Here is a 12,602-nt window from a genome sequence, read left to right as displayed (position 1 = left end):
GGTGTTGAATTTTGTCGAAAGCTTTCTCTGCATCTATTAAGATGATCATATGGTTTTTCTCCTTCAACTTGTTAATATGGTGTATCACATTGATTGATTTGCGTATATTGAAGAATCCTTGCATTCCTGGAATAAACCCCACTTGATCATGGTGTATGATCCTTTTAATGTGCTGTTGGATTCTGTTTGCTAGTATTTTGTTGAGGATTTTTGCATCTATGTTCATCAGTGATATTGGCCTGTAGTTTTCTTTCTTTGTGACATCCTTGCCTGGTTTTGGTATCAAGGTGATGGTGGCCTCGTAGAATGAGTTTGGGAGTGTTCCTTCCTCTGATATTGTTTGGAAGAGTTTGAGAAGGATGGGTGTTAGCTCTTCTCTAAATGTTTGATAGAATTCACCTGTGAAGCCATCTGGTCCTGGGCTTTTGTTTGATGGAAGATTTTTAATCACAGTTTCAATTTCAGTGCTTGTGATTGGTCTATTCATATTTTCTATTTCTTCCTGAGTCAGTCTTGGTAGGTTGTGCATTTCTAAGAATTTGTCCATTTCTTCCAGGTTGTCCATTTTATTGGCATAGAGTTGCTTATAGTAATCTCTCATGATCTTTTGTATTTCTGCAGTGTCAGTTGTTACTTCTCCTTTTTCATTTCTAATTCTACTGATTTGAGTCTTCTCCCTTCTTTTCTTGATGAGTCTGGCTAATGGTTTGTCAATTTTGTTTATCTTCTCAAAGAACCAGCTTTTAGTTTGGTTGATCTTTGCTATCGTTTCCTTCATTTCTTTTTCATTTATTTCTGATCTGATCTTTATGATTTCTTTCCTTCTGCTAACTTTGGGGGTTTTTTGTTCTTCTTTCTCTAATTGCTTTAGGTGCAGGGTCAGGTTGTTTACTCAAAATGTTTCCTGTTTCTTAAGGTGGGATTGTATTGCTATAAACTTCCCCCTTAGAACTGCTTTTGCTGCGTCCCATAGGTTTTGGGTCGTCGTGTCTCGTCATTTGTTTCTAAGTATTTCTTAATTTCCTCTTTGATTTCTTCAGTGATCACTTCATTATTGAGTAGTGTATTGTTTAGCCTCCATGTGTTTGTATTTTTTACAGATCTTTTCCTGTAATTGATGTCTAGTCTCATAGCATTGTGGTCGGAAAAGATACTTGATACAATTTCAATTTTCTTAAATTTACCAAGGCTTGATTTGTGACCCAAGATATGATCTATCCTGGAGAATGTTCCATGAGCACTTGAGAAAAATGTGTATTCTGTTGTTTTTGGGTGGAATGTCCTATAAATATCAATTAAGTCCATCTTGTTTAATGTATCATTTAAAGCTTGTGTTTCCTTATTTATTTTCATTTTGGATGATCTGTCCATTGGTGAAAGTGGGGTGTTAAAGTCCCCTACTATGATTGTGTTACTGTCGATTTCCCCTTTTATGGCTGTTAGTATTTGCCTTATGTATTGAGGTGCTCCTATGTTGGGTGCATAAATATTTACAATTGTTATATCTTCTTCTTGGATCGATCCCTTTATCGTTATGTAGTGTCCTTCTTTGTCTCTTCTAATAGTCTTTATTTTAAAGTGTATTTTGTCTGATATAAGAATTGCTACTCCAGCTTTCTTTTGATTTCCATTTGCATGGAATATCTTTTTCCATCCCCTTACTTTCAATCTGTATGTGTCTCTAGGTCTGAAGTGGGTCTCTTGTAGACAGCATATATATGGGTCTTGTTTTTGTATCCATTCAGCCACTCTGTGTCTTTTGGTGGGAGCATTTAGTCCATTTACATTTAAGGTAATTATTGATATGTATGTTCCTATTCCCATTTCCTTAATGGCTTTGGGTTCGTTATTGTAGGTATAGTCCTTCTGTTGTGTTTCTTGCCTAAAGAAGTTCCTTTAGCATTTGTTGTAAAGCTGGTTTGGTGGTGCTGAACTCTCTCAGCTTTTGCTTGTCTGTAAAGGTTTTAATTTCTCCATCAAATCTGAATGAGATCCTTGCTGGGTAGAGTAATCTTGGTTGCAGGTTTCTCTCCTTCATCACTTTAATTATGTCCTGCCACTCCCTTCTGGCTTGTAGAGTTTCTGCTGAGAGATCAGCTGTTAACCTGATGGGGATTCCCTTGTGTGTTATTTGTTGTTTTTCCCTTGCTGCTTTTAATATGATTTCTTTGTGTTTAATTTTTGACAGTTTGATTAATATGTGTCTTGGCGTATTTCTCCTTGGATTTATTCTGTATGGGACTCTCTGTGCCTCCTGGACTTGATTAACTATTTCCTTTCCCATATTAGGGAAGTTTTCAACTATAATCTCTTCAAATATTTTCTCAGTCCCTTTTTCTCTTCTTCTTCTGGAACCCCTATAATTCGAATGTTGGTGCGTTTAATGTTGTCCCAGAGGTCTCTGAGACTGTCCTCTGTTCTTTTCATTCTTTTTTCTTTATTTTGCTCTGCAGCAGTTATTTCCACTATTTTATCTTCCACCTCACTTATCCGTTCTTCTGCCTCTGTTATTCTGCTATTGATCCCATCTAGAGTATTTTTCATTTCATTTATTGTGTTTTTAATCGATGCTTGATTCATCTTTAGTTCTTCTAGGTCCTTGTTCACTGTTTCTTGCATATTGTCTATTCTATTTCCAAGATTTTGGATCTGGGAAATAGAATCTTGGATCAGCTTTACTATCATTATTCTGAATTCTTTTTCAGGTAGACTGCCTATTACCTCTTCATTTGTTAGGTCTGGTAGGTTTTTATCTTGCTCCTTCACCTGCTGTGTGTTTTTCTGCTTTCTCATTTTGCTTATGTTACTGTGTTTGGGGTCTCCTTTTTGCAGGCTGCAGATTCGTAGTTCCCGTTGTTTTTGGTGTCTGTCCCCCGTGGCTAAGGTTGTTTCAGTAGGTTGTGTAGGCTTCCTGGTGGGGGGGACTAATGCCTGTGTTCTGGTGGTTGAAGCTCGATCTTGTCTTTCTGGTGGACAGGTCCACGTCTGGTGGTGTGTTTTGGGGTGCCTGTGGCCTTATTATGTTTTTAGGTATCCTCTCTGCTAATGGGTGGGGTTGTGTTCCTGCCTTGCTAGTTGCTTGGCATAGGGTGACCAGCACTGTAGCTTGCTGGTCATTGACTGAAGCTGGGTGCTGGTGTTGAGATGGAGATCCCTGGGAGATTTTCGCTGCTTGATATTATGTGGAGCTGGGAGGTCTCTTGTGGACCCGTGTCCTGAAGTTGGCTCTCCCACTTCAGAGGCACAGCACTAACTCCTGGCTGCAGCACCAAGAGCCTTTCATCCACCCGGCTCAGAATAACAGTGAGAAAAAGTAGAAAGAAATAATTAGTAGAAGAAAGAAAGAGAGATTGAAAGAAAGGAAGAAGGGAAGTAAGGAAGGAAGGAAGGAAGAAAGAAAGAAAGGAGGGAGGGAGGAAGGATGGAAAGAAAGGAAAGAAAGGAGGGAGGGAGGGAGGAATGAAAGCAAAAGGAAGAGTGAATGGAAGAAGAGAGGGAGGGAGGGAGGAAGGAAAGAAAGAAAGAAAGACAGGAGGGAGGGAGGGAGGAAGGAAAGAAAAAGAAAGTGGAAAGAAGAAGGGTGGGAGGGAGGGAGGGATGGAGGAAAGAAAAAGAAAGAAGGAAAGGAGGAGCGGAGGGAGGGAGGGAGGAAGGGAAGGGAGGAAAAAAAGAAAGAGCAGGTAAAGTAAAATAGAATAATGTATGAAATATAGTAGCGTTATTAAAATTAAAAAGTAATTATTGAAAAAAAACACGGACCGAAAGAACCCTGGGACATATGGTGGAAGCAAAGCTATACAGAGAGAATCTTACACAGAAGATTACACATACACATTCACAAAAAGAGAGCAGGGGGAAAAATCAAAAATCTTGCTCTCCAAGTCCACCTCCTCGATTTGGGATAATTCGTTGTAAAAAGAGGAAAAGGGCGAAAAGTCTGAAATCTTGCTAAGTCCACCTCCTTAATTTGAGATAATTCGTTGTAAAAAGAGAAAAAAAAGGGGGGGGAAGTCTTAAATCTTGTCCTCAAGGTCCACTTCCTCAATTTGGGATGATTCGCTGTCCATTCATGCACTCCACAGACGCAGGGCACATCAAATGGACCGTGGAGCTTTAATCCGCTGCCTCGGAGGCTGCACAGAGAGATTTCCCTGTCTCTGCTCTCACAGCTCCCGGGTCTCAGCCTTGGACCTGGCCCCGCCTCTGCGCGTAGGTCGCCGGAGGGCGTCCGTTCTTCGCTCAGACAGGACGGGTTTAAAGGAGCCGCTGATTCGGGGGCTCTGGCTCACTCAGGCAGAGGGGAGGGAGGGGAATGCCCTCTCCTCGCGCACCAGGCAACAAAAGGGAAAAAAGTCTCTTGCCTCTCCGGTAGCTCCAGACCCTTTCCCCGGACTCCCTCCGGGCTAGCACCTACCCCTTCAGGGTCTCTTCCTGCCGCCAGCCCCAGACCTCTCCCTGCGCTCCGACTGAAAGCCGATACCCGAGCCTCAGCTCCCAGCCCCGCCCGCTCTGGCGGCCGAGCAGACAAGTCTCTCGGGCTGGTGTGTGCCTGAGGGCACCGATCCTCTGTGCCAAAATCTCTCTGCTTTGCCCTCCACACCCCTGTTGCTGTGCTCTCTTCCGCTACTCCGAAGCTTTCCCCCTCCGCCACCTGCCCAAACTAATTTATAAAGAGCATTCAAAACAACCTTTTGGGCCTAATTTTTTTTTAATGCACATGTATCTTCCTTATATTAGAATCAAACATAGTTATCAATTACTTAATATTTATTAACTAAAATTATTTATTGTTAATATTAGTAACAGCTTTTAAAAGTACCTTGATCTTTGTGTTTCTAAAATTTTTCCCAGTCCATTTGTTGATCTGAAATAAATATAAAAATGAGGAAAGTAAAAAAGTAAATGTTAACTTTTTAAAAAACCATTCCATCACATTATTTCTAAAACATGAAGTAAGCATATACAAATATATCCTAGAGCTAGAGAACAATAAACAATAAAAAACAAACTTACATTTTTTATAGTTTAGTTTTTCCTTCTAATCATAAATCAGGTACATTCCACTTATGCATTAAAACATGATATGCAAAAATCTACTGCACAACTGACAGATTAGGGGCTACTTTGTGATTTATATAAAGACCCTTCACTTTAGAAAAAATGATTCATAAATAGCCAGTAATTCTAACATTCTTAAAATGAGTAGATAAACTTTTAACTGACACCTAATTTTCCTCAACACACATTGTGGAAATGGCTATACACACACTAGATATAAAAACCTGGTTACGAGTGGCTTTGACCCCAGCCTGTCCTCAGTATTCAGCCACACATCCAGTTTTTTAATAGAATAACCTCTTCAGTTCTCTAGCTAGGATCTCTACGTACTCTGCCAGGCCTCCCCTTTCTGATACAAAGATAATGAAATATGGCTCCCTTTGTATGGCGCCAAAAATACTTATTAAATCCTTTGCAGTAAACTGTACACCTCATCTATTTATATCATCAGTTCCATTGCCTTTAGGGTTACTTGCTGAAGATATGTGCTATTTGTTCAAGCTTGTTCTCATGGGTAAGGCTTCCCAATGATTCTGAGGCAAGTCTCTCTACTAATTCACAAAACTCTTAATCTTCTCTTTTGAATATACTCTATAACCTGAAGGCTATTTCCTCTCAAACATGTTTATCTTCTTCCAACTCTTCAAATCTAATTCTGAGTAAGTCGCAAGTCTGAGGTACAATGGAGGGTAAAAAGCCCAAAGGGTCTGTAATTTATCAAAGTGCTTTGTCAAATTCTTTTCTGGTATTGCTATACAGTACAGGCTGGCAACAAGCTGGCTAATGTCAATACTGCTCGTGTTAGAGATCCAGCTTACATAGTCAGTATGGGGATAGAAATGCCCAGTGGTAACAATTTCTCTTTTTATGCCAAAAATGTTTGTGACATAGATTACGTTCCCCATTCAACATAGATTATGTTCCCCGTTCTACAATCACAATGATGCATAGGATTTTGAAAAGAGAAACAAAATTTAGGAGAGCAGTGTCAAAAGGGGTAAAAGAAATAATCTCCATTCACCACTTTCATCTTTCTAGACTTTTCAAAAATATCAACCATCTTTCTATTTCTTTCATATTTTTATTCACTGTAACTGGAAATTACTATGTAAACTAAGAAAAAAATCTACAATCTAATAATGATAATAATAGCTAACAGAGCACTTACTATGTATCAGGCACTGTGTGAAGCTTACCCACAATGCCTCAAACCAAACGCAGATTCCAAAGCCATGATTTTAAACATTATTCAATACTACACAGCACTACCTACCCTCCACATGAAGACATTCTTACAGCTTTTTATAGTAAAGTCTAAGAGGATATTACTACTAAAATAAGCCAAATAAGAAGAAAAATATGAATTCTTTCTTCTGCAATCATTAACCACTGCAGCCAAAATCCTAATGAGCCTTACCTTTACTGATTCAATTCATAACATATATTATATGAACTGGCACTGACAAACTCAAAATCTGATGTCAGCAGATTGTACGCACTGAAGATGACCAATAATAAAAGCTATCAAACGTTTCTCTGTAGATGGCTTTTATTAGTTTAGGTCTTACAAAATAATTAGAAGTCCCTAAACTCTAACCTCATTTGAAAAGTCCAAATGACTTTTGGATCTTTTAACACATATCTGAGTACCATTCATATTGTCCTATGTTGATCAGCCTTGGCCACGGACACTGAAGACATTAAAGCTAGCTGGAAAACAGGCATGGTTAGATGACAGTTAAGGAAGACCAAAGTCAATGAGGGTTCAGGGAAAAGTGAAACCACCTGAGACAGGGAAGACTTTGCAGGAGGGAGGAAGAAAGAGGTGGGAGGAAGGGATGAGTTCCAGAGAATGGCTAAAATAGCTTAAAAAAATAAAAGAAAAACAGAGAAAAAGAACGAATTCAAGGACTGACAGAGTGAGAGTTGAGAATACATTAAGAGTAAAGAAAGGATTTGGTAAGATACCTCCATGAGAAAATAAGTAAACCGTCCTGGGTAAAGTTAGGGCACTTCATGTAGGGAAAGAGTCAAAGAGAAGACAGGAAAATGAGGAGGGAGTCAGAAGACCCTGAATATCAGTCCATGAACTTTGAACTGTAGTTGACCATGGAACAACTTAGGGGTTAGAGGTACCAAGCCCCCTCACCATCTAAAATCCTCAAACTGTTATCTCTGCCTCAAAAACACAGGAATTGGTAAATGACTCACCCAAGGGCAAGAAGCTGAAAGGGTTTGAACAGAATCAGGACTCAAACCCTAGTTCTTTTAATTCCACATATTATGATCTCTAATTGAACACAAACATTTCCCCATACTTAGTTAACTTAAAGATCTGTAAAATGAAAACACAGATACTATGCTTATTGGAAAAAAATCCACGTATAAGTGGACCTGGGCAGTTCAAACCCTGTGTTGTTCAAGGTTCAACTGTATATTCTGTAAGCAATGGGGAACAATTTTATATATCACTATTTACATAACAGCCAATTAGGCAACAATAAAATATGTGATTCCCTAATGATACTTGAAGCAAGTCAACCTTGAACCTTAAATTTCTACAGGGCAATAGTCATGGTAAAAATATTCCGTACAGCACATTTTGAATTTGTAGGTACTTAACAAACATTTCTAATTTTGTACCTAATAGTTGTTCTTAATTTGCTTAAATCCTCTTCCGAAACCAAGTCTGTTTTATTGAGGATGATGATATCCGCCAAAGCAACTTGCCTAAAGTAGCAAACAAATAACAGATGTCAAGACAAATGTTAAGAAATTAAAAATAAATAAGAAACACCTCAAGATCAATTAGCAGTTAAGAAGGATATAGTACTCTATGTAATGATTTAATTTACTCCTAACCTATTTATCATCCTTCAAATAGTAAGGATGAATTGTATTCATCACTATATAAACTCAGATTTCAAATTATTCATTCAAAAAATATTTACTAAGTGCTCTTACTTGCTACTCTGAAACTACAAAGATAAGCCTCAAAAAGTTTACAATCAAGGATAGTTTACAATTAGGATGATTTTCAACTCATGATTTTCTTTGTAAAGAAATGCATAAAATTCCGATATCCAATGTGGTAGGAACAAAGACACTCTACTTACTAAAATATTCCACATAATAATTACCATAATTTTCAAAGAAATACAAAGAACAAGTTCACTTAACATTAATACTACATTGAACAGTTTTTTTAAAAAACTATACTTGGATCTTGGATCTTGAACAATTATCTTCATCACTATGAATATTTATTTTCTCTGTAAAACAGATAAACTACTACAGAAATTCAAGTTAAAGAATCCAGTTGACAGGATGCTGGATGACAAAATAGCTTATTATAATTAGAAACTCTATTTTCTATTAACAGGAGTAGTAAAGCTGAGGATTCTTTAAAATTTCCTCAATTCTTCAGGAAAGTTTAATCACTAGACTATTTGTTCCCAATACTGGTTTTATGCTACCTGAAGGTATAGCTAATTATTTCAAAGAACAACCAAATTCTCAAAAATAAATCAACTTCAGTTCACTGAAAAGCAGGTTTCAAGAGTATGTACATCACAATCCCATTTTAATTTAAGTAAATTTCATAAGAATAAAGATTGAATGTGCACATCTCAAAATATAGACAGTTGCAATCTTCAACTTGGAGGGCTCCTATATTTAACTTTTTTTTTGACTTTTATAACATTTTGCTATTTTCTATTTGGCTTATATTCTCTATAACAAACATATTTTAATAAGGAAAAAGTTACAAAAATATTTAAGTTCAGTCTAATGTGAATCATAGCTATATACCAAATGAAGTGTTCAGGCAGGATTACAAAACAACAGAGTACCATATTCTAAAATGATAGGGAATCAATCACCTCCTTGCAGTCTATTATTTATGTCAAGATCATCTGTAGCAAATCTTGGGGTGGAGGGAGACCTCCCTTTTGAACCCAAGAGCACATTTAGTGACTGTTGTCTATCCCAAAACTCTTTTCCCATTAGCAAGAATGTGCTTAGGGTAGGCAAACCAATTTAAATATTCATAAGTCTAAAGAGAACCCAATTAGGAACATACAGGTATTTAAACAAAAAAATGTTCTAAATGCCAAATTGCAACTATTTCCATATTTATTCCTCTGTTGCTCTGAGTAACAGTGAACAGTTGAATCAACTGAATTACTGTTAAAGAAGGCAGGAAGTGAATCAAATCTTTTTTAATAATCATTTTCAATCCCAAAGAAATTGTATGAGAACAAGAAAATATTTTTAAATGTGAACATCTTCCAAGTTCCTTACAAAAAACTCCTGTGCTCAGCACTCACTTTATGCTATAATATAGTTTTAAATAGAGAAAAGATCTTCCTTGACTATGTTTTTATGTTTCTCAGTTTGTTTTGTTTTTCATATCAATAATTTTCTTTTTCCATTTAGCCAGTAATCAATATATACTTTAAATAAATGAATACCTAGAAGCTTCATTGATAAGGCCATCAGGTTTTTCTTCTGCTAAATGCTAAATAAAAACAAAGTTTGAACAAAAGTTACTGTGGTGTAACACATAACCTAATGTCAACACAAAGGATTTTACTTTAGGGACTCCTTTCTTGCCTCTAATAAAAACTTCAACAAGTTCTATTACTGAATACTCAAATTCAGGACTAACTTTTTTATCTGAACGCATTTTCTTCCTCACTTGTAATTTTTTTCTCTACAGTGAACCTGTGAGGTGTGAGGGCTTAAACTTTGTCCCCTGACGTCTTCTTTTTCGTAAATGGAAAACCCTCCAGATTTAAATAATGTCATAAAAACACAGCACATTATAGTTCAGATTTTAGGCAACTTCCTTTTTTACAAACTGTCTTTGTTCTAAATATTCATTATTACTTATTTAAAAAAAAGAGAGATAACCACTGGAATTGTACTTTTAAAAAGTCTACTAGACTTTCCTCCATCCTACCCCACCCCCCAGCCCCCACCACAGAACCATACACACTATGAACTCACACTGGGTCCTTCCAATTCCCTAGAAACAAATTAGCTGTGGGTGGGACACAGCCCTATACCCAGCATAAAGCAGGTTATCATTTTGAAACCCACACTTGAATGATTTGGCCTCTCTGGGCAACTGTTTAGTTTGCACCCTGCCAGAGTCAAGCTAGTGCCAAAAAATACTTTGACGTTGACTTAGAAGCCCACGAGGTCATTTTGGTCTCTCTGGAAGTAGTTATTATTTTTCCATAATCCTATTTATATCCCTAAAGTCACCAATGTCATAAGGTTCTTCTCTGAAAAATGTTCCACCTTCATTACCTTAACCCTCAATAGATGTTTCCTGTCACAATAAAAAGCTGCCTACTGATGTCAGAGGCAATTCGATTATATAATACTTTTTGTATTTGAATTGAACTCCACAAATTATTAAATCCTTTTACAAACATTATCTCATTTAGCCTTCATAATGATTATGGGAAATGGCTATTCTCAATTTATAAAAAAGAAGCTAACTCTAACACTGTCACCATCACGGGATACCTTACCATAGGGTGATTTTTCAAAAATGAAAGTGGGCTCAATAGAAGGAAAATGAATATAATTTTTAAACCTTTATGAAAGCTTTTTATGTCATATAAAATCAGTCTTGCAAAGAGCGTTACACAAATGTTAATAACGACATAAAAGTATATGCATAAAGATTACCTAAAAATTATATTCAAAATTATTTCATCAGATTAGTTTTACAATTCATGAAGAGGTAGATCATTAAGGTATTTGGATAGTTTGGGACCTAAGAGCAAGTTGGTAATCATTTTATTTAATAGTCTTGGTAAAATCTATAGAGAAAAACTTCTTTTCTTCTAAAAGTTTGCCAAATTCTATTTTTGGGGAAGCTAGCCTAAACTAAAACTAAAGTAATGATGTACTGATCTCCACTTTAGGTACAACCTTATAAATTTAACTGCAGACCCACTCTGAAATTATGGAAGTCACAGAACTTGAAGAATACTGTATCAAAAATTGTTTCTTGTCAAAAGACCAATTTACTATTTTTGCTAATTATTGTTGGCCTGAGGCTATAACAAATCCTTTCATTACGTCCTCTAGAGAATAAAGGCTATTACCATCCCAGGAATAGTACCTGGCACCCAGGTTCAACAAATACTTATTGAATGAATTCTAGTTAACACCTCCTATTTGTTGACATAGATACATGGATGTTGTTATCTGAAAAATTCTACATAACGTGCAACAACAACTCCCTTTCTTTTCAGCAGTAAATCTGTTTAGTAAAGATGTATTTTTAGCAAGGTATCTGTCTCTGAATGATCCTATAATATTGAAGTTCTTTTAAATTTTTAAAATATTTGCAAAATATTGTATTTTTGACCTTTTGGGAGATTTATTTGTATATGAATTTGGGACTTTTTGGTTGTGAGCTGGAGGTGTATAAAAAAGATATGGTAAGAAAATTAGAGATTTGTTTTTGAATATCCATACCTAAATGTAACTAATAAAATAGTATTAATATTTTCACAAAGTAACTCATGTTTTTAACGCACCTAATCTAATCTCCAGAAGATTAGAAATTTTCACTCAAAGCTAACGGGGATGGACTAACATTACATGACCTCTAGGAAGTCAAGAAGTATCAAAAATAAAAACACGTTAAAATTCCCCAAAATAAAAACCTGCCAATAGGTACAACTCTATTAAGAATATGATATGTAATAAACATATTAAAAAGCAGAAGAGATAAATGTCCCTGTTCTATGCACATATGAAGGCTATACAAACATAAACAAATAATAAATGCACACTAACATTTATTTTCTCTGGATATCAGCCCATTTCCCTTATGCAACTTCTTACCTTCCCAAGTCAAACTTTGCAAAAAGACAAAAACCGATGTCTGGTATTCAAAAGGACATTCTCCAGTAGTACATTATACACCATTAGTCATTAAGTCAGATGACTCCCATTTACAAAGTGAAAAAATGGAAATTGTGACATTCTATTTTACCTGTACAGGCAATGAAGGAAAATTTTTTGCAAAATTTTTTTCAAAATATATTTTGTGTGTGTGTGTGTGTGTGTGTGTGTGTGTGTGTGTGTGTGTCCCCAACGGATTCCTCATCTCTGCTTAGAGACTGTGGCTTTTGCTTATATATCAAGAAAAAGACCAGAAAAATTTTGGTACTAAATAATCCAACATATCAAAAAGGTTAAGGTTCCACCCTCTAACTTAGCACAGCGTAAGAAAGAAAGGAATCCTTTGAAATAACACCATCGTATGACATAACTTCATTAAGGGCTTTTCTGCAGAAACAGAAACAAGCTGGACCGAAAAAAAGAAAGAAAGAAAGAAAAAAAAAAAACACTGTTGTTGACCAAAGTGGAAAGAAATCTAGTGTCAAAGATGTCAGTGACATTTAAAAAAAAAGAAGCAGCAGCTATTTCTTTCCAACGGATTGGTTATAGATCTAACACTATTTTAGCTTTTAAGAAAAGATTATTGCATAATGTCAGTCTATTTATTTTTC

General features: G+C 36.2%; 1 protein-coding gene across 1 annotated transcript in view; it reads right to left on the bottom strand.

The window, feature by feature from the left end:
* LOC307054356 (zinc-regulated GTPase metalloprotein activator 1B) overlaps window positions 1-12,602 on the bottom strand; it is a gene marked incomplete at its 5' end in the record, with an annotated part of 50,205 nt that overhangs the window by 20,895 nt on the left and 16,708 nt on the right. The window contains 3 exons of the mRNA XM_079705998.1: window positions 4,820-4,864; window positions 7,702-7,788; window positions 9,531-9,577. Of these exons, the coding sequence (XP_079562124.1) occupies window positions 4,820-4,864; window positions 7,702-7,788; window positions 9,531-9,577 (179 nt within the window). The remainder of the gene's footprint in view (window positions 1-4,819; window positions 4,865-7,701; window positions 7,789-9,530; window positions 9,578-12,602) is intronic.

The sequence above is a fragment of the Hyperoodon ampullatus genome (genome assembly GCF_949752795.1).
Source record: "Hyperoodon ampullatus genome assembly, chromosome: 6".
Classification (NCBI taxonomy): Eukaryota; Metazoa; Chordata; class Mammalia; order Artiodactyla; family Ziphiidae; genus Hyperoodon; species Hyperoodon ampullatus.
The sequence above is the reverse complement of the archived record's forward strand: the minus strand, read 5'-3'. Positions and strand labels throughout refer to the sequence as shown.